The following is a 22,366-nucleotide window of genomic DNA, read 5'->3' as shown; positions in this document are numbered from 1 at the left end:
CATTTTGCCCTTAGTTAATTGCTGAAGTCAGAAAAACACTGTTTAAAAACCACATGCACAAAATGTGAAAACAAGAACACGTGGATGAATATAAATAAAATACATAAAAAGTCAATGAATAAATACATATACTCATGTTGCCCATTTAGTAACTGCTTGTGTGTGTGGCATATTTTGTTAGTATAGGAGGATACTACCAACATAGTGGGTGGACAACCACATTTTGCATTTAGAAATAAGAAAAATCTGAAACAGCAGCTTTTCTATCCAAGGATACCTACCCTGATAGATAGCACAGTGAATGGTACCCATAGATGTGGAAATTGTGCACAGTGCATTTATATAGATGAATCAAGGTTTTTCAAGCACCCTGAAACAGGGCGTCTATGAGAGCTAAGGATTTCTGCTGATTGCAATACTAAGAATGTAGTGTATGTAGTTCACTACACAACATGTTTCCATTTCTATGTTGGCAAAACTAACCGTGACATTAGGGAACGGATAAGGGATCACCTTTACTGCACTAGAAAAGGGCAACTGTATAGTGCCTTGGCTAAGCATACATTGGATAAGGGGGATGGACCATATATTTTTATTTCAGGTTTTACACATTCAGAATGTCAGCAATAGGATGGGGGACATAGTCAACACTACTGAAAATACGAAAATAAAATGGAATTTGCATTTAGGAGCACATAGAGGTTTGGTTTGAATGTTAGTGTTCCACTGAAGCCAGTGCTAAAATCTAGAAGGTTAAAATAAAATAAATAATAATAATATCTTAACAAGAGAAGACTACATAAACTTATGCAGGATATAATTTTTCCCCATATTTTGCTAACTTAATAATACAATTATATAATGATTCTCAAGCATATATTAACATTGGGTCATGTTTATCGTCATCTTTTAAAATTTTAAAAAGCATGAATGTCAACTGAACCTTTGGCTACTTGTATAAGAAATAATATTAAAAGGATTTTCTTTAAACAGTGAATACTGACCAAAAATCCAGCTGTCTGCAGACTAATTCTTTTAACAAGTAGAGACAAATTCTTCTTTACACAATATCACATAATAATTTTTTTTTAATTTCAGGTCTAAAATTTAATCAAAACAAAACTGAAACACTATAAATTAATAAGAAATTTAATAGAAATTTGCAAGATTATAAAAACTTTAAGTGGGAAAATAAAACAATACAATACTTAGGAATTAGTATAAAATCCACCTGGAAAGAGACTGTTCTTTTAGATTATACCAATTTATTAAACACAATCACTAATTTAAGTAATAACTGGAATAAAATGTTTTTCACCATGGAAGATAAACTCACATTGATGAAAATGGTTACGTTACCAAAAATGTATTCTACCAGCAATCCCTAATTTTAACCTCAACCCCCCCCCCCCCAAAAAAAAAAACTTATTCAAGCAAATAAATGTCCTATTGCTCAAGTTTCTTTGGTTTCCTCTAAAACCAAGGATAGCTTATAAATGGCATGTAAGAGGTTGGGATAGTAACAGAGTTGGATTTCCTAACACTGAACTGTATTCAAAATCTGCTATCAACATAATACAACACTGGCTAATCTCTACCTACGCTTCATGCTGAAAATAGTTACATGAAATCCATATAATTTCTAGCAGTAGTTTTGAAACACAAACTCTTTGTTAGGCATTAGTAAAGTTCACTGGGTACTATAAGACTACTGTATATATAAGAAATTTAACCATTTCACCTATGGTATAAATCAAATCTTCAGTACCTTTATAAGTATAATAGAAAGTAATTATAGTGTTAAACAATTATTTTTCTTATAATTCCCACTGCTTACACTCCAGACTGTTTAGAGTCTTTCAATATTAGTAAAATGTTGAATCTCAGACAATAACTTGAAATTTTGATATCAATTTCTAGATAACAAAATTCAATCAGCAAATTTTCTTTTAGCTAGATACAATGTTAAACAAGACAACTGGTTATCCTTACAATCTTTACGACAGTTCATTGAGTGTGCAAAGTGAGAATATCAATAAATTCAGAAACGGACTACACCAAGAGTGTTATAACTCTTATCTGCAGCAACTCGGTGGACACTGAACATAAATTGATCATCTCCTATACACAAAATCTTACATGATGAATTTTTATCTGCTGATTTAGCCTTTTGGGATTATTCTACAACGGTTAATAAAGAACCCCTATCAGCAGATAATAGGAAACAGTTATCAAAGTCTTTGAATAGCACCACATCTTCTCTTTACTGTTGTTTGCTTGGAAATTTCTTCATAGTAGCTTTTTTACGGATTATACATTTGCTATCATTTCAAAGTGTAATAAGTGTAATGAAATGCTGCAGATGTGGTGAAACGTTGGAGGCTAACTGGGTTCATATGTTTATAGAGTGTAGAGTTCTTTTACAATTTTGAAATGATTTTAGATATTTTGTAAGGGCTCTGTAGTCAGATAATTGTCAAATTACTGACTCCTTGCTATTATTTAATGCTCCTATCCCAAATGCAATCCCTAAACATTAGATACCTCTTCTTTGGTCAGTTCCTGCCATTGCTAGAAAAATAACAACAATGAACTGGAAGAATAATCAAGAACTCTTATTTAGTAATTTTATAACATTAGCTAAGTGTGTATGCAAAAAAGAAATGCAAACCAATTTTATCAGAACATCTAATATAACTCGTAAATGATTAGCCTGGCAGAAACTGCAAGTTTTATTAGATAAATATTAATGGTGTTTATAATTTATACTGAATATTGTCATGGATGACTGTATATAGTTGTAAATAGTGGATTATTCTGTTTTCTTTCATGTGGTAAATGCTTTGATTATTTTTTATTAATGTAAACAAATAAAAAGTTGTTGGGGGGGGGGAAGAAATTACTAGAATTTTCTGGAAACAATACATGCAAAATAATGTTCGGGAGGAGGAGTGAGGTTTAAGGGAAGGCAAGAAATTAGCAATTTTTTTTTAACACTGGAGTGAATGACCAAAGAAAACATACATGCAATGTATAATGCATCAACATAAAACAATATAATATGATTTTTTTATTAATGAATGTGTGCCTATGTCTTAAGTGATAATTTAGTAAATGTGTTTAAAAACAAAAAAAAATCTCATCTTTCACAAAGATACGGCTGAATCACCACAAGAGCTTGTAACTGAGATATTCTCACTGCTGTAGCCAGAGCAATGAGTAACACTGTGTTCCAAGACAAGAACTTCAAATCAGGCTTGTGAGCAAGTTAAAAAGGGCAGGTTTCTCAAGTAAAAAAATTAAGATCCCAAGAAAGAGCTAACTGTCTTCTAGGTGGGCAGGTATGTAAAACCCCTGTTAAGAACTGTTACACGAGGAAAGGCATCATCACCAAAACGCTTTTTCCCCATTTTCTACATGGGGTCAGGGTGTCATGTTAACTGTTGCCATCACTCTCGATTCAATGCTACACTCCTGCCTTCTTCGACACTCATCCTGTCAGAGATCTTCTATCACACAATCTATCCACCTCTTTGCTTGCTGTCTTAACTTCTTCCTGTCTGTCCCAAATCTTTTTCGCCAAACTGTCTTCGGCCCATGTGCCTAAACCACAGTAATCTGTTCTCTTCGATCTTTTCTGCAACTGGAGTTACTTTGGCTTCTCCTCTTGAGTCCTAATTTTTTTCATTTGCCCCACAGTGTGCATCCTATCACCCCGCTTCAGGGTCTTTATTTCCATCACCTCTAGCTTCCTCATCTGCTCTGCCTTTACTACCCAAGTTTCTGTACTATACAGTAGTACTGGTCACACCACTATTTTGTACACCTTACTTTTCAGTGTCTTTGCCATTCTTCTGTCATACACTACACCTGACCCTCTATACCAGTTGGCTACAGCCCCTCCAGTTCTAGGTTTGACCTCTTGATTCAGACTTCCCATCTCCTCAACCACCCCACCAAGATAAGTGAAGCTATTAACCGGTTCCACTATCTTCTCTTCTTTCCCCAATTTGCTGCCATTACCACCGTCTTATCTGTACTTACATTCATCCCATGTGCCTTCAGTTTTGCATTCCATTCCTCTATCCTTTGTTGAAGTTCTTGCTCAGAGTATGTCCGTAATGTCACATTGTCTGCAAATAGCAACTTTGTTGATCTGTCCCCTCTGACCTGTTTGCTAATGTAGTTTACCACCAGTATGAACAGCAGTGGGCTCAGAGCTGAATCCTGATGTATACCCACTCTCCCACTGGGAACCCTTCTGAGACTGAACACTGTTCATACTTAAGTCATTGGGTCCTTGTACATACCTGCACTAACTCTGTTTCCTGGGCTTCAAACCACTACAGTACTGCTAAATAAACTTTCTTGGGATCTTGCCGTATGCTTTCTCCAAGTTTAGGAATGCCCAGTTGGACTCTTTCCTCATCTCTACCTTCTTCTCAACTACCTGTCTCACTGCAAACACTGAGTCACTTGTGCTGCATCCTGATCTGAATCTTAACTGCTCATTATCCCTCTCACTTTCTACTACTCTGCGTATCCATTTATCCATCACCCTTTCCAGAACTTTCATGCAATTTAACAGGTGCTTGATACCTCTATACTGCTCATAGTTGTGGATGTCCCCAACACATGAGGCAAGGCAGAAAGGGCAGAATTTAGAGATGGTCAAGAGATAAATGTCAAGATTATCCAATTTTTTGTAGAATATCAACCATCTGTCTGCTGTCTGTATTGTAGGGTGTAATAAAGCGGACTGGAAGTTGTCTCGTCACATTATGTACCCCAGGAATTTCATTTGGCCCCAAATTCGAATTGACCAATTCTCAGGAGAATCAATTCCATGTGTACCACCCAAATCATCCTCATTTTGAGACAATGTGGACTTAAAATGACCCTTTTCTCTTTTGTTAATGACCTCCAGTCCATAAAACCTACTATTGTATACAGGAAAGGTCAGTGTTTGAAAAATATTTTAATTATTATTTGGACAATTACAATTGTATTTTTCCTCAACGAACATATCACTTTCACATTTCGTGCACTCCAGAGTTTGCAATATGATGTACTAGTGGCTCTATCAAAAGACTTCTGTTTTGGCTGTACATACTCTATGTAAGTAATGACTCTACATGTTTTACGTAATGCTTCTTGGCCTTGCTTGTTTTTGCTTCATTCTGTAACTGTGCTCATCTCTGAGCACAGGCTGTGGCTGAAAAGGGTCAGTTAACCAGTCTGCGTTTCCCGATAAAGCACATATTACACTACTAAAACTACAAAATCGGGGGGGGGGGGGGTAGTGCACGTTTTCTCTGAGAAAAAGTGTGTCCATGGCTCAGTAAAACAGTCTGCAGTACCAATGACTATGCTATCCAGCTGCAGCCAAACATCAGGAAAACTCCAAATGCCAGTATAATGCTACATATTATGTCAAGGAATTCCACACAACTGACAGAAAATCTTAGATTAGTCAGCTTGTACTGTTGTACTATATACACTGATTAAAGATAAAAAAATTCGAAAAAGTAAACTGGGTACCCTCAGATTTAGTCCACTGTGTACTAAAAGTATTTTTCTGCATGAAAAAACTATCATAGCCAGTCATACTTACCTACTGCTTGTCGGTTTTTCTTGTTTGCTGCAGAAGAAGCTGGAGACAACTGAACAGAATTTGTAGAAGTCACATCAACGCAGTTGCCATGCTCTCCCTTGATTTGGGGTATGCTTAACAAAAGATTCTCAAGAGCCATTCTATCTTCCTCTGGGAGAAGACCCCCCAATACTGCAGTCCGCATGTAGCCAATCTGCAAAGTTAAGTTGTTACTATTAACAATAAGCAATGAAATTACCATTTTAAAGACCCATGTTAAGGATTTAATCCCAAGCACAAGAATAAATAAGCATGCCTTTGTAAACACTATACCACTACAGTAACTTATTTATGTTTAAGATTACTATCATTCACAGTGTGTCATTCACTCCGACAAATAGGCTGCTCATCGATGGAGTGAATAACTGTAAAATGTTATCACGTTTTCCATTTATGAAAACTAGAACACTTTGAACAGAAAGTATACTTGTCTAAGTAAACTTACCATAATAGCAGATATTATAAAAGAGCACTGTTGCAGTAGCCTATGCTTTATGGATTAGATCTTGCCTATATGACCAATAACTAGCTTGCAAAGCTTTAGGCCACCTTCAACATACCAAAACTGCCACTGGCGCAGTCATAGCCATACAAACATAGTAATCTGTGTATCTATACATACAGAAGTGTGTGTGTGCGTGTGTTATACCTCTCAACTGTCCATATTTTTGCCTCATATTTTTTACCTGTTTCTCATAAAATTGTGGTTTACTGGCAAATCACTGGTGAATCATTGAGGACTGAAGTCAGAAAATAAAGGCAGACATTTGAGTTTCAGACTTCGTGTCCCTCAGAAAATCCATGCTAATACAAAACTTGTTAATTTATCAAGTTTCTAAGAACAGTATTTAAAAAGCACCCCGATTTTTGGGCCTTTGTTCCCCCCACTATTTGTGGCTTTGTACAGATTTCCTGCTTTAAGAGGTTGAGAGGTACGGGGTGTGTGTGTGTGTGTGTGTGTTTATATATACAGATATAATACATAAACTTTCGAACTGCAAATGGTCGAGCTCAAAAAATCGAAGTTTTGGAACTTCAAACATTTTGAACGGAGACTGCCGTACAGCACAGAATGGGAAATTTACAATTTTCCTCACTGTAGTGCAATCTTGGAATTGGTATATTTACTTAGCAGGGGGTGTGGGGGGTGCAGGGGGACGTGCCCCCCCTGAAAAAAACGTACAAAAAAATGTTTGGTTTTTACTTTTATTATAATTTCAAAACTTCAAAATTTCAATCTTATGATCTCGACCATTTGCAGTTCAAAGTTTTGAAACTTCAAGCTTGTTGTTGTTTATAAAAGGGACATGTCCTTGAAGGGACTAATTGAGGGGAAGAAAATGGAAATTTTGGACACAGCTGGTAATAAATGTGGTAGATGCGGTCAGTGTTCTTATATCATGGAAGGATCTTAACTAGTAGGTAAAGGTTGTGGGACCATTTGGCTTAAGAAAAAATATTATTGTCTTTCTAAAGGTGTGGTGTATCTTGCAGTCTGTGATTTCTGTGACAATTTCTACATAGGAAAAACTATTACAGCTCTAAAACAAAATCTACCAACGTCTTTATGATATAAGACAGAAAAAGGAGGGCAATGCCCTCTTCAAACATATTAAGAAGTTTCCTTACTCATTCATTTAAATTTGGGGTCATTGACCATGTAGACCTGGGTTCTAGAGGGGGCCCTTCAGATGTATATCTTGTGTTTCTTGAACTCAAATGGCAGATCAGAACAAACACTTGTATTGCACCAGGCCTTAATGATAGATTGTCTCTTGGCTCTTTGTTAAAGTTAAAATCAATTTATTTTATTTAATATTTATCAGTGGTTGACCTATGTAAATGTCACTACTTTTATACGAATTGATTTTTTTTTTTTTACTTATATAACATTTTTTTCAGGGACATTGTACTTATGAACACCAGGTGTTTTGACCTTGATGTAGTGTGAACTGGTATCACAAATGTTTATTTCTTAGGGGAAATGATGTCGTGTGATTTATTCAACCTATGAAATGCTGAATGTGTTTTTAAAAAGGAAATTTCATTGATTTAATTGTTATTCTGAAGTCGTCTTGATGAAAGCGCACTCAATAAATCTCTTATTTATTTTATTAAGTACATGGTGTGCAGTTCTGTTGTTGCCTTTCTGTGCATATTTTCCTAGTTTTGTTGCTTGGATTTGGCATTTTTAATAATGATTTCAAGTTAAAACCCTTTCTATAAATGATCCTTGGTTCTAGTCCAAGTTTGTTCCTTAAATTACTGTCATTATTTATCACGGCCCAATTTTTACTTAATATTTCCTGAGGTCGATGGCATCAGTTGAAAAAGTTAGAAAGCTGATTTTATAATCAATTTTCTCAGTAGTTTCACCCCTCCCACTAAGAATAATCCTTGAAATTATTCTCTCCTCAGATGGAACTAACCCTTTTATTCAATATGGGTAAGAAATGTCCTGATTCTCTTTTCCTCCCAACCTCAATGATCTCATCCAGCAAAAAAGAGGGGTAACCTCTCCTAAATAAAGCCCTTTTAAATTATCACACCCTATGTTGAAATCTGAATCCAGAGTTGTCATTCTGGTTGCTCTGACCATCTGGCCATTTACCACAGCCTTTTTTCTGGTGAAAGGGGTGGTTGTTGCTGAAGTGGAGGAAGTCATTTGTATATGTAGGTTGCCGATAAATTTTAGCTATATACCTACTACTGTTTGTGTCTTTTGATAACCAGACATCCAAATATGGGATTGCTCAAGTTTCAAAGTGAAACGTGAAATCCAAAAAAATGTGTCATGTTACATAAGACTTGCATGAATTCTGTGACATCTCCCAAGTCCCACTCAAATAGTAGAAACATATCGTCCAGGTACATGGTGTACCAATGAACTCTCTTACTATAAATTTCAAGTTGGAAAAATTTTTGTTTTTCCCAACGGGCCATGACACAATTGGTGAAGGCTCCCCCACAAGGTGAGCCCATCGCCACCCCTGTTTTTTGAAGGAACAGATCTCCATCAAAGTGGAAATAATTATTAGTAAGAATTAACTCCAATAGGTGAAAATCAAATCTATTTCATCCCCCAGTGTTCCCTTACCCAATATGAATTCCCATGTACATTCCATCCCTAGCTCTTGTGGGATGACGGTGTACAGATCCTTGACATCTAATGTCAAAAAATTATACTCTTGGTTGAATTCTAAACTGTTCATAGATTCTAAGAGTCCTTACATATTTGGGCCTCTGTCTCAAGATATTTGTTTAATGTATGGTCCACAAACATTGCACAAGCGTATGAGATGGAATTCCAACCATCTATAATAGGCCTAAATGGTGGCTTATGGATACCTTTGTGTATCTTGGGAATTTCAAATAAAATGGGTGTAACAGGTGCCGTCATGTCCAAATACTTAAGTGTGTTTAAATCTATGTAACCTTCAAGGAACAAATCATTAATAGAATTTCTAACATTTTGATATGCCTTGTTCATTTCATTCAGTGAGACATGCTCATATGCCTCATTCTTAAGTGTGGCTCTAATTTTAATCTTGCAATCCTCTTCATACATAAAAACAAGCCCCCCCCCCACCTCTGTCAGGTCGCACGACTCTAACACCTGCCATTCTCAGATCAAGCAAGTCATTAGGCTCAGCTGCTGTTAATATTCCTGTTCTTAAAACTCTTCCCCATAGATGTATTCAGTAAAAATCTAATGTCAGCCTCGCATATTTTCTCAAATAAATTAATGGTCGCCTGAAGTGGGGGATTAAAAACACTAGATACTCTGAATTCAGGAAGTGTAGACAAAGTATTTCCAAAAAAGCAGTTGCAAATTAAATTTTTTGACACATTTACAAGCTGATCACTGCTTTCACTACACTAGTGGTGAAAAAGTAGAAGTTAGCCCTGGGGGGGGGGGGGGGGGGGGACCACGGTCATTAAGACTTGAGGAGAGGGAGTTATTTTGGCAATTGAAGACTAATGCTTTTTCCTTCCCTGACTTAAATGATACTTGCTCTTTAAAAATGTGTCTTAAAATTAAAATCTTTAACCAGATAAAAATATTGACCGTGATATAAATGTTTATTTTTTTATTTTTTCAGTATGTGAATTTTAATGCACACACACATATATATATATATATATATATATATATATATATATATATATATATATACACACACACACACACACACACACACACACACACATTTTAATACATGCATTCTCATGTATATATTTAATGGTTTTTAGGGGTTGTATTTGTGCTTGGGAAAAGTCATGATGTCATAATTAACTATTTAAATTGTTCAGTACTGTGCTTTGATGTTTGAAGTTCCTTCATTGTGAGCAAACGAAAGCAATAACAATAAATTGTGGTTTTGAGCTGGCATTTATTTCGGGTATTTTATTCAACTCTTGGTGGTATTCATTTTTCTAAGCTGTTTGTGTGTCATGGAACCTGAAGAAAATGCTAACTTTCCTTCACTGTTCTCCCAAAACAATGCCTCTGTGGAGGACAGGAACTCCATTGGGATGTTATCAACTAATTCAGCAGTTAACCAACATGACTTGGCCAAAAGAATTACTTCGAATGAAGTCCATTCTTTTTCTTCTGGCAGTGGCCATCTCTCAAGTACAAGCACCCTAAGCCAGGAAAACAGTATTAGTCAAGGTAACTTATCTCTTACTACTGTTTCTTCTAGACCCCTTATAAACTCTCAAAATGTATAAGAGGTTTCATCTGGAACAGTTAATGGCATGGCTAGCAGTAATAATCTTGGACATAATGTTCCTGGTAGTATCCCTCTCCTAAATGACTGGCTTAATGCTAATTCTACATTTTCCAATCTGCAAGCTGATGGGACAGTGCTTAACCAAACTACAGCTTCTGAGTTAAGGGAAAATCTCACAATTTCTAATTTAAAAGACTTTGATTCAAATCTGATAAAGTATAAAAAGCTTCAACTCAAAGTCGCTTACCTCAGGGAATGCATTCAAAGAGAGCACATTCCATGAGGTCTTAAGACAGTGGCGATATCCTACTGGTCTAATCCTGAACTCACCCTTTCATTTAGATTTATTGAGACTGTTTGATCGCCAGGGAATTGAGTTCTTAGAAATCCTGATTAAAAACACTACTCGACACAAATGGATGTTTTGAAAACTGAACTTGGTGTCTTGGAAAAGAATATTAAGTTGGATGTTAACTTTTTAAGGTAAAAGTATGATTTTTGCTGTATGTACAGTAGCATAGACGCTACCACTGATAAACTAAGAGGCGTTAAAATCAAAAAACTTGAAAGGTATAGGAAAGAATATGAACAGGGTATAGCATACCCACCTCCACCCCTTTCTCAGCAAGCAAACAATTTAAACAACAACAATGATATTAATTTAGTGTCTAACACCATAACTGAAAGCTCTACAGATAACGAAATACAAGAGGAAGTAGTACTTGGAAAGTACAGTTGCGTACTCATCATAAATGTAGATGTTGAGTGTATTCACTATTGCAGTCATCAGACTTGGGTTATCTGCCTGCAGGTAACCCTCAGTCGGACTGAATACCAGAGACTTAGTATTTCTACGTCGGTTGCTGTCGCTTCAGTACTGACATCAGGTTGTCAGGGGTATAAAAACAGGCAGCTGACGCCATTACATCAGTTTTTCTTGACCCAAATGTCAGCAGCCCCCCAAATAGGGAGCAAAGTTATGGTGGGAAAAACATCACCGGTAAAAAAGTAAATACCAATAACCCAGTAAGGGGTGAGTAATAGACAGAGAGGAGACAGAGCTAGAGAGAGAGAGACAATGGGGCTGGTGGGTGGGAAACCAGGACTGCAACTGTGATTACACTCGAACATCTACATTTATGGTAAGTGTGCACAACTGTAATATGTTCTTTGTGTTTCACTGTTGCAGTCATCACACTTAGGTTGATTCCCAAAACTGAAGAAAGGGTGGAGGCAGTCAAGAAGAGTTGGGGCTGGCTAGTATGCCCTGTAGGACTGCTGTTGCAAAACCCACCCTGGATTTGGAAAAGATTGGTAGGTGGTAATGCTTGGTGAAGCTGTGTACATAACTCCAGGTAGCAGCTTCCAGAATATCCCTGGTAGGGACTCCTCTGAGGAATGCTGTAGAGGTAGAAGTTACACTAGTGGAATGCGCAGTGACCACCTGAGGGGTTGGTTTCCCATGGTGTTTACAGCAGAAATGGATACAGTGTGCTATCCATTTGTAAACTGTTTGTTTTGAAATGGCCTTGCCCTCTGCCCCTGATGCAAAACAGACTAGCATCTGGTCAGATTTCATGAAGGCTGCAGTCCTATCCAGGTAGACTCTGAGCTGCCTGTGCATGTCCAAGGAGTGCAGGATCCCTTCCCCTTTATTTTGAGGATTAGGGAGAAGGTTGGCAAATGGATAGATTGTCCGAGAGCCACACTGGACACCACTTTTGGCATAAAGGAAGGGTTAAGTCCAGAGGGAGACCCTGTCAGCATGAAAAATAATGGTGGGTTCCGCAGCCATAAGTGCTTGTAGCTCAGACACTCTTCTTGCTGAAGTGATGGCCAGAACCAAGGCTGCTTTCCAAGAGAGGAATTTTAACTCTGCTGACATTGCAGGCTCAAAGGAGGGGGGGGGGGGTAGCATGAGTTTTTCCAGTACAAAGTTAAGGTCCCAAGCAGGGGTGGGTGCTCTCCTTGGTAGCCTTAGGTTGTTTGCCCCCCTCAGGAACTGCTTGATGAGAGGGTGAGAGAAGAGAGGTGGCTCAGTTTTGTAATGAGCCAAGATGGCAGAGGCATGGATCTTAATGGAGGAGAAGGATAGGCCTCTGTGGAGTAGATCTTCTAAGTAATCCAGGATTAGAGGTAAGGAGGGTTGTGCTGTGTCCTCTCCTTTAGAGTGAATCCAGGAACAATACCTTTTCCACTTATCAGCACAGGATTTCCTTGTACTGGGTCTTTTGGCTTCAAGAATTATGTCTAGCACCTGCTTACTTAGGCTGGTCACTGAGGGAGAATTCAAGGAATAAGCCAGGCTGCAAGATGCAGGGTTTGCAGTTGCGGATGCAGGACTTGTCCCTCCTGCTGGGTTGGGATCTGAGATAGGTGCCAGGGTGGCACTGGTGACAGGCTGTGCAGTAGTGGGTACCAGTGCTGGCAAGGCAAGTCCGGGGCAATCAGGATTGCCCTTGGTTTGTCCTGTCTTATCTTGAGTAATATTCTTGTGAGAAGAGGCAGAGGGGGAATGCATAGATTGACAGGTTTACCCACTGGAAGGATAGGGCAGCCACTTTCCAAGCCCTGCTGCCAGGTGTCCTGGTACAGAATTTCCTCAGCTAATGATTGTAGGGGGTGGCAAAAAGGTCCACCTCTAGGGTCCCCCATTTCAGGGTTTGAAGGCTGAAGGCGCTGGGGTCTAATTGACACTTGTGTGGGTCTAGTATATATCTGCTTGTCATCTGCCAGAGAGTTTTGTTTGCCTTGCAGGAATTGAGCTTGCAGACGAATCTGCACGTCCAAGGCCATGTTCCATAGGGCCACGGCTAGCCTGCAGAGTGGGTTCACCCCTGCTTGTTGATGTACCACATAACTGCGGTGCTGTCTGTTTTTATTAACAGGGGTCCTGGTGAAAGTAGGGATTTGAAAGCTGTCAGAGCATGCTGAACAGCTAGCATCTCTTTTTGGTTGATGGGCAGATGAATTTGACTTGGGCTCCAGTGGCCCTGAATGCACTTGTTGTCCAGATGTGCCCTTCAGGCATAGTCTGATGTGTCTGTGGTTAGGGTCTGGGCAGCGTGGGGTTGAGTAAAGGGTAAGTTCCTTGTTGTGGTTGCATGCTGCTGCCCACCAAAGAAACTCTGTCCTTAGACAAGGTATGACAGGTAGGATGGTTTCCAGATCCTGAAATTTGTTGGCACCAGACTAAGTACTACTGAAGTTACCTCATATGCAGTCTGACATATGGAATCAGTAGAATGCAAGGGGCCATGAACCCTAGGGCCTGCAGGATTTTCCTTGCGGATAACTGTGTATGGTGGCCATTTGAGTGAAGTAGCCTGTCAGATGGGCTTGTTTTTCTGGAGTAAGGGAATCCCATATGGGATGCTGTATCTAAGCTTGCTCCTAGGAATACAATCTTTTGACTGGGGACTAGTTTTGATTTATTTTCGTTGATAGTGTACCCCAGGGAGGTTAGAAGGTTCTTTACAAGTATCAGGTGCTGCAACAGCTTTTCCTGACTGTCAGCCTGAATCAGGCAATCGTCCAAGTACGGGTAAATTTGAATCTTTCTCTGCAATAGGGAATGGCTGGAGCCAGGCATTTTGTGAAGACTCTGGGAGCAGTGGATAAGCCAAAGGGAAGTGCGGAGAACTGATGATGCATGCATCCTGCCCTGAAGCGTAGGTATTTTCTGCACGAGTCCCTGATAGGGATTTGCAGATAGGCTTAAGATCTAGGGTGGCTAACCAGGCATCTTTGAACAGCATAGGAAGAAGCTGCTGAAGGGTTAGCATTTTGAATTTTGGTACCACCAGGAAGATCTAGGATTGGGCGCCAAGTGCACTCTTTTCTGGGTACCAGAAAAAGTCTGGAATAAAACCCTTGACCTATTTGTTCTGCAGGAACGGGATGAACTGCCCTTCTGGAGAGCAGGAATTGAATTTGGTTTTGTGCCTCTGTCCACTAGTTTGGGGGAAGGTCTGGCAACCCTTTTGGGGTTGGCAGTGAGTGGAAGTAAAATTTGTACCCCTAGGATACAATGTTGCGGACCCATCGGTCTTTGGTGATGGAGGTCCAGTTTTTTACGTGATGGGCAAGTCTTCCTCCCAGGGGCACAAGCAATTGGGCAGAGGTGAAGACTGGAGTTGAGAAGTCATTGTGAATTCTTTCCGTAACTGGGTGGGGCTTAGCATTCCCTGTTTTAGAAGTGGAGGCACTCCATTGCTTAGACCTCTGCATACTCTGAGATTGCAATCTGGGAGCTCTCTTTCCCCTGGGTCTAGTTTGAGATGGCCTTGAAGGTGCTGGAAATGCCCAATGTTTCATGGGGCAATCAATGCCTACTGAATCTTGGAGGCTGCACTTGCAAAAATTCTTTGACTGTCTGCACAGACTTAGCTCTTAGCTTTTTCTTCCATCTTTTGTAGAACCTCTTGTGCTTTGGTGCCAAACAGATTGAGCTTGTTAAAAAAAAGTGTCTAGTAATTTTGACTTGACATGGTCTGGCAAGGTCTATTCCTTAAGCCAAGCATGCCTTCTCAGTAAAGAACCAGTGAATGCTGCCCTTCAAGAAGCTTCTAGGGCATCAAAGCCACATTACAAGGTATGCTTGTTGACTTGGCTTGCAGAATGCATAAGCTCTTGTAATTATTTTCTGCACAGTCTGTTAAGGTAGATAATTTTTGCTTAATACGTTCCATAATATGCTGCTGGTATTTCAGCATGTGAAGCTGGCAATTCAATGCCCTAGTGGTGAGAATCACAGGGGTGTATACTTTTTTACCCCATCTGTCTATAGCTCGGGAATCCCTGTCCGAAGGGGTGGGATCCTTAGCTGTAGTTGTTTTTATACCTTTAGGCCCCTAGGAAATTACCTCAGTCAGCAGTAGGATTTTTGAAAAGAAATTTGAGAATCAGGGGCTCTGTAGTGCCCATCTGGTTTTCTTGAAGCAGAGGGTAAAGTATCAGGAGTTAGACTGGATTCCATAAATACATCATCCACAACAGGAGGAATTGCTAACGGCCTATGTTGAGGTAAATCTAAAAATTCTCTGAGTCGCTTTTTGGTCTGAGGATAATCCTGGCATTCCCAGTGGAAATGGTTTCTTAAAGTATGAAGGGTTTCACCAAAAGAAAAATCCTCTGGAGGGACAAGGTCTCTTTCTCTTAGCAGGGGAAGGCTGGCTTTCACCAATCAGCATAATCAGGTCTTCTGCCATTTTAAGCATTTGATTTTGTGGCAAGGAAGCAGGTGCTTGAGTTTGAGTCGTCGGGTTTTTAGGAGTAGCTCGTATTCTTGGCCTTAGAAACTCAGTAGTTTTAGACAGTACTGAAGACACGAAAGAAGTCGTCGGCTTGTGTCGAATATCGGTAATGCGAAAAACTTCCTCAGAAGCCAGTGCCTGCAAAGCGGCTCCGGACCCATCCAAGGTAGAGACATCTGCAGGTTCTGTAGTCAAAGAAGAGTCTTGCGGCATACCAGACTCCGAATGGGTCTTGGTAGTGGCCTGTAAATCCACAGAAGTCAGCATCAGGGGCTGCAAAAGCTCCTCACTGAGTACCGATGAACTGTCGACTAGCTTAATGTTTTTTCGGAAGATTGTTAGTTGGATGGCTTACCAAAGCCATTTCAGAATAGAGAGATCAAGAGCGAAAGTATTCAGCGACAATAAGGGCCCGACGACAAATAGTTTGGCCATTGAACAAGACACAAAACCGACAGCGAGGTATGTCGTGGTTTGGGCCTAAACAGGTGACGTAGTAAGAATGGAAATCTCGGGTGTGGTATTTGCTTTCCATGGGCCAGACAATTGTTAACTTTTTCGGACATCGGTTAGAGCAAGAAAAAAGGATCCCCAACAGGGTACTTAGCTTTAGAAGACTTCAGGATGATTCAATTTGGAAAAGAAAACTCAGGTAGCGGCCAACTGGCACTCGTGCGAACTGCTTCTGCTTTGGGCTCCTCGGCAAGAAAGACTGATGTAATGGTGTCGGCTGCCTGTTTTTATACTCCTGACGACCTGACGTCAGTACTGAAGTGACAGCAACCGATGCAGAAACACCAAGTCTCTGGTATTCGGGCCGACTGAGTGCTACCTGCAGGCAGATAACCCAAGTGTGATGACTGCAACAGTGAAGCACGAAGAACATCAGCTGACTAAGAAATGGAACACATCAAAATAATGGTGGATCTGAGCCACAGGATTTTCGTCGGGGTCAGTATCAGCCTTCATACTCAGCCCAAAGCAACATTCGACACAACCAGAGGTCCAGGAGGCAAAAATGATGGAGGAGGTAGCAGACCAGGGCATTATGGATGGAACAGATGAGCTGGTTCACTGTGTCAGCGTCTGCAAAAACACAAAAGGTGACTTTATAATTTATAACTACACTGACTGTTATTAAACCTGCCTTGGTCGAGACTTTATCAAAGGGATTGACATTTGTGCCTTCTATGAGGGCTAACTTGGCAAGAAGTTTGCTCGATTTAAAACTTTTTTGCCGAAAACTAAATTTGCAACTGCTTTTTAGAAATACTTTATCTACACTTCATGAATTCAGAGTATCAAGTGTTTTTAATCCACCACTTCAGCCGACCATTAATTTATTTGAGAAAATATGCAAGGCTGACATTAGATTTTTACTGAATACATCTATGGGGAAGAGTTTTAAGAACAGGAATATAACAGCAGCAGAGCTTAATGACTTGCCTAATCCAAGAATGGCAAAGGTGAGTCATGTGACCTGAGAAAGGTAGGGGGCTTGTTTTTATGTATGAAGAGGATTACAAGATTAAAATTAGAGCCACACTTGAGAAAGAGGCATATGAGCATTTCTCACTGAATGAAATGAAGGTATATCAAAATGTTAGAAATTCTATTAAAGATTTTTTCCTTGAAGGTTACATAGATGTAAAGACTTAACTATTTAGACATGACAGCACCTAAGACACATTTTATTTGGAATTCCCAAGATACACAAAGGTATCCATAAGCCACCAATTAGACCTATTATAGATGGTAGGAATTCCATCTCATACGCTTGCGCAAGGTTTGTGGACCAGAAATTAAAGAAATATCTTGAGACAGATGTCCAAATATGTAAGGACACTTGGAGTTTTTCAGAATCTATGAACAATTTAGAATTCAACCAAGAGTATAATTTTTTGACAATAGATGTCAAAGACCTCTACATGGTCATCCCACAAGAGCTAGGGATGAAATGGACAAAGGAATTCCGGTTTGGTAAGGGAGCACTGAGGGATGAAACAGATTTGATTTTACACCTACTGGAGTGAATTCTTACTAATAATTTTTACTTAGATGGAGATCTGTTCCTTCCAAAAACAGGGGTGGTGATGGGCTCACCTTGTGGGGGAGCCTTCGCCAATTGTGTCATGGCCCACAGGGAAAAACAGATATTTTTCCAATATGAAATTTACAGCAAGAGAATCCATTGGTACACAAGGTACCTGGACGATATGTTTCTACTATTTGAGAGGGACTTAGGAGATGCCACAGAATTCATGCAAGTCTTATGTAACATGACACATTTTTTGGATTTCACGTTTCACTTTGAGACTCAAGCAATCTCATACTTGGATGCCTGGTTATCAAAAGACACAAACAATAATAGGTATAAAGCTGAAATTTATTGAAAGCCTACATATTCAAATGACTTCCTCCACTTCATCAGCAACCACCCCTTTCACCAGAAAAAAGGGTGGGGTAAAAGGCCAGATGGTCAGAGCAGCCAGAATGACAACTCTGGATTCAGATTTCAACATCGAGTATGATAATTTAAAAGGGATGTTTTTTAGGAGAGGTTACCCCTCTTTTTTGCTGGATGAGATTAATGAGGTTGGGAGGAAAAGAGAATCAGGACATTTCTTACCATTACTGAATAAATGGTTAGTTTCACCTGAGAAGAAAATAATTTCAAGGATTATTCTTAGTGGGAGGGGTGAAACTACTGAGAAAATTGATTATAAAATCAGCTTTCTAACAACTTTTTCAACTGAAGCCATCGACCTCAGGAACATATAAAGTAAAAATTGGGCTCTGATAAATGACAGTAATTTAAGGAACAAACTTGGACTAGAACCAAGGATCATTTTTAGAAAGGGTTTTAACTTGAAATCATTATTAAATAAAGAAATATGGCCCTACGTTCCCAATAAGGGGATGAAAAAGTATGGCAGATGCTCTACATGTAAATACGTAGAAATAACATGCTCAGTGAATATAGGAAAAGTACAGTTGTGTACCTACCATAAATGTAGATGTTAGAGTGTATTCACTGTTGCAGTCATTACTCTTGGGTTATCCTGCTGGCAGGCTACCCTCAGTCGGCCAGAATTCCAAAGTCTAGGTCCTGCGTCGGTTGCTGTCGCCTCTTCCCTGACGTGCGTCAGGGGTATAAAAGATGCAGCCAATGCTATTTTCTTCAGTTTTTCTTGCCCCAAATGTCAGGTGCCCCCAAACTGGTAGGCTGAAAAAATATGCCAATAAAAATGCATGCACGAAAATAACATTTCCTTCATCTACAAGCAAATACACCAAATAAGTTGTATAGGATAGAGAAGTGTAGATAGACCCAGCAAAGAAACGGGGGATGGTGGGTGGATAACCTGGACTGCAAACAGTGAATACACTCAAACATCTACATTTATGGTAGGTACACAACTGTATTATGTTAATCATGTTTCACTGTTGCAGGCATTACTTTTGGGTTGAATCCCAAAGCTGAGGATGGGTGAATGGGCTAAATAGGATTAGGAGAGGCTATGAGGCCCTGCAGGACTGCAGTGGCAAAGCCTGCTCTGGACTTAGAGTAAAGAGGTAAGTGGTAGTGCTTTGTGAAGGTGTGCACTAAACTCCAGGTTGCAGCCTCTAAGATACCTTTGGTTGGTACTCCTCTGAGGAAGGCTGCTGAAGTGGCTGCTGCTCTGGTGTAATGAGGCCTAATGCCCTTAGGCACTGATTTGCCATGTTGAGAATAGCAGAAACGGATGCAATGGCCTATCCATTTAGACATAGTCTGTTTTGAGATGGCCTTTCCTTGTGATCCCGCAGCATGACACTAAAAGTTGCTCAGTCTTTCTGAAAGCTTTAGTTCTGTCCAAGTAGAAGCGTAGCTGCCTGTGTATGTCCAAAGAATGCAGAATTTTCTCACCCTTGTTCTGTGGATTTGGATAAAAGGTAGGCAAGTGAATGGTTTCGTTGAGGGCCACACTGGACACCACCTTAGGCATAAATGTAGGGTTTGTCCTCAGAGAAACCCTGTCTGGATGAAAAATGATGAAAGGTTCCACAGCCATGAGTGCTTGTAACTCCGAGACTCGCCTTGCAGAGGTTATTGCTAGGAGCAGAGCTATTTTCCAGGATAAGAATTTTATATCTGCTGTTGATGCTGGCTCGAAAGGAGGCAGTGTGAGTTTTTCCAAAACATAATTGAGGTCCCAGGCCGGAATTGGTGCTCTCCTTGGAAGCCTAATGTTTTTGGCCCCCTCTGAGGTACTGCCTTATTAAAGGATGAGAAAAGATAGGTGGTTCGGCATTGTAATGGGCTGAAATGGCAGAGGCATGAATCTTAATTGAAGAGAAAGAAAGGCCTTTGTTCAGCATCTCAGTTAGGTATTGTAAAATCTGAGGGATATTTGGTACACACGTGTCAATGCCTTGTTCCAAGCACAGAATCTCTTCCATTTCCCTGCATAAGATTTTCTGGTACTGGACCTCTTGGCCTCCAAGATAACATCCAAAACAGCTTTAGAAAGAGGCGTGTTCTGAATGGCTACATTATCCACCATGCTGCCAAATTTAAGGTCCTGAGTTGGCTGTGTAGGATCTGATTGTTTTGTTGGGTCAGCAAGTGAGAAGTTTGAGGCAATATCCATGCTGGACCTTGAGACAAGCTCTTTAGGACTGGGTACCAGTGCTGGCATGGCCAGTCTGGTGCAATTGGTTTCATTTTTTGCTTCTCTTGTCTGACTTTAGGAGTACCCTGGGAAGGAGAGGCAGTGGAGGAAAGGCAAATACGGTTACATTTTTTCCAGCTGAAGGATAGGGCGTCCACTTTCCATGCTTGCTTGTGATAAATCCTTGTGCAAAATCTCTGCAATTGGTAGTTGTGAGGGGAGGCAAATAGATCTATGTCTGGGCATCCCCATTTCCTTATTATCATGCTGAAGACTTGTGGATCCAGTTTCCATTTGTGGGGATCCATGAGGTTTCTGCTTAGTTCATCTGCAAAGTATTTGTTTTTCCTGGCAGGAATTGTGCTTGCAGGTGAACTTGAAAAGCCAATGCTGTGTCCCATAAGGTCATTGCTTGTCTGCAGAGGGGGTAGGAATGTGTACCTCCCTGCTTGTTTATATACCACATGACTGTAGTGTTGTCTGTCTTTATCAGTAATTGTCCTGGATGAAGCAGGTCCTTGAAAGCTGTCAGGGCATTTTGAAGAGCTAGCATCTCTTTTTGATTGATGTGAAGATGCATCTGGTTTGCAGGCCATGTGCCCTGAATACATTTTCCTGCCATATGGGCCCCCCAGGCATAATCTGATGCATCCATTGTCAGTGTCTGTCTGGCTGTAGGTAGACTAAATGGCAGACCCTTGTTGTGGTGACAGGCTTCTGCCCACCATCGAAACTCCTGTTGCAGACAGGGAATAAGTGCAATTACTGTCTCCAGGCTGTGGCAATGCTGAGTCCAAACACTTTTAAGATACCATTGTAGTTTCCTCATATGCAGTCTGGCATATGGATTTAGTGGAATGCAAGATGCCATGAAACCTAAGGCCTGCAGGATTTTCCTTGCAGATAAGTGTTTTTTTGTTGCCAATTTCTTGAAGTAAGTAGTCAGATGCTTTTGTTTTTCTGGTGGGAGATAAGCCATCTGGGCAGTTGTATTTAAGCTTGCACCCAGGAATATTATCTCTTGAGAGGGCACTAGGTTTGATTATTTATTTTTGTTTACTGTGTACCCTAGGCCAATTAGTAATCTTTTTACAAACGCCAGATGCTATAGAAGAATATCTTTGTTCTCTGCTTGAATTAGGCAGTCGTCCAAATAGGGATATATTTGAATTCCTTTTTGTCTGCAAAACGCAATTACTGGTGCCAGGCATTTTGTGAAGACCCTGGGCGCAGTAGATAAGCCAAAGGGCAGTGCAAAGAATTGGTATTGCATTGAGCCAGCTATGAATCTGAGGTATCTTCTGCAAGATTGTCTGATTGGGACATGCAGGTATGCCTCTTTTAGGTCCAAAGTTAAGAGCCAAGCCTTCTTGCCCAGCATGGGCAGTAGCTGCTGTAGAGTCAACATCTTGAATTTTGGAACTTCCAGAAACATATTTAGTATAGATAGGTCCAGTATTGGTCTCCAGGTTGTCTTTTCTGGGTACTAGGAAAAGTCTGGAGTAAAATCCTTGCCCCTGGTCTTGTTGTGGTACTTGATGAATGGCCCTCATGTCCATGAGGGCTGTAATTTGTTTTTGTGCCTCTGCCCATTGATTGTGTGGCAGGTCTGGCATACCCTTTGACCTTGGTAGAGTGTGAAAATGGAACCTGTAGCCTTGGGACACTATGTTCAGGACACATTTGTCTTGGGTAACCATTTGCCAATTTGATGAAAAAAAAAGTGCTATTTTTCCCCCCTAAGGGGGCTGCCAAAAGAAAAGTGCTTGGATCCTGTAAGGCTGTGATTTGTCTTCTCCGCTTTTGGAGGTAGGAGCACCCCATTGTTTAGGCCTGTATGAGCCTTGGGGCTGAGATCTGTCTCTGGGACGCCTGTATCTGCCTCTTTGTGGCCTGTCTTGACACTGGAAAGGGACCAATTTTTAGAAGGCCAGTTCATGCTAACCCTGGGTGGCTGTACCTGTAAGAAATCCTAGACTGTCTGCATGGATTTTGCTTTATCCTCCATTTTTTTTCAACACCTCTTCTGCTTTATTACCAAACAATGTATCATGCTGTAATGGTGCA

At 40.2% G+C, this 22,366-nt stretch overlaps 1 protein-coding gene across 2 annotated transcripts in view; it reads right to left on the bottom strand.

Moving 5' to 3' along the window:
• Nucleotides 1-22,366, bottom strand: part of GAPVD1 (GTPase activating protein and VPS9 domains 1) — a 3,238,556-nt gene that overhangs the window by 2,159,208 nt on the left and 1,056,982 nt on the right. For both annotated transcript variants that reach the window (XM_044058337.1, XM_044058338.1), the window contains exon 6: nucleotides 5,615-5,807. In XM_044058337.1, coding sequence (XP_043914272.1) covers nucleotides 5,615-5,807 — 193 coding nt within the window. The remainder of the gene's footprint in view (nucleotides 1-5,614; nucleotides 5,808-22,366) is intronic.

The sequence above is a fragment of the Protopterus annectens genome, chromosome 16.part0, assembly GCF_019279795.1.
Source record: "Protopterus annectens isolate FY-2018-M chromosome 16.part0, PAN1.0, whole genome shotgun sequence".
In the NCBI taxonomy this organism is placed as follows: Eukaryota; Metazoa; Chordata; order Ceratodontiformes; family Protopteridae; genus Protopterus; species Protopterus annectens.
Note: the sequence above shows the minus strand (reverse complement) of the source record. Positions and strands in the feature narration are given on the sequence as shown.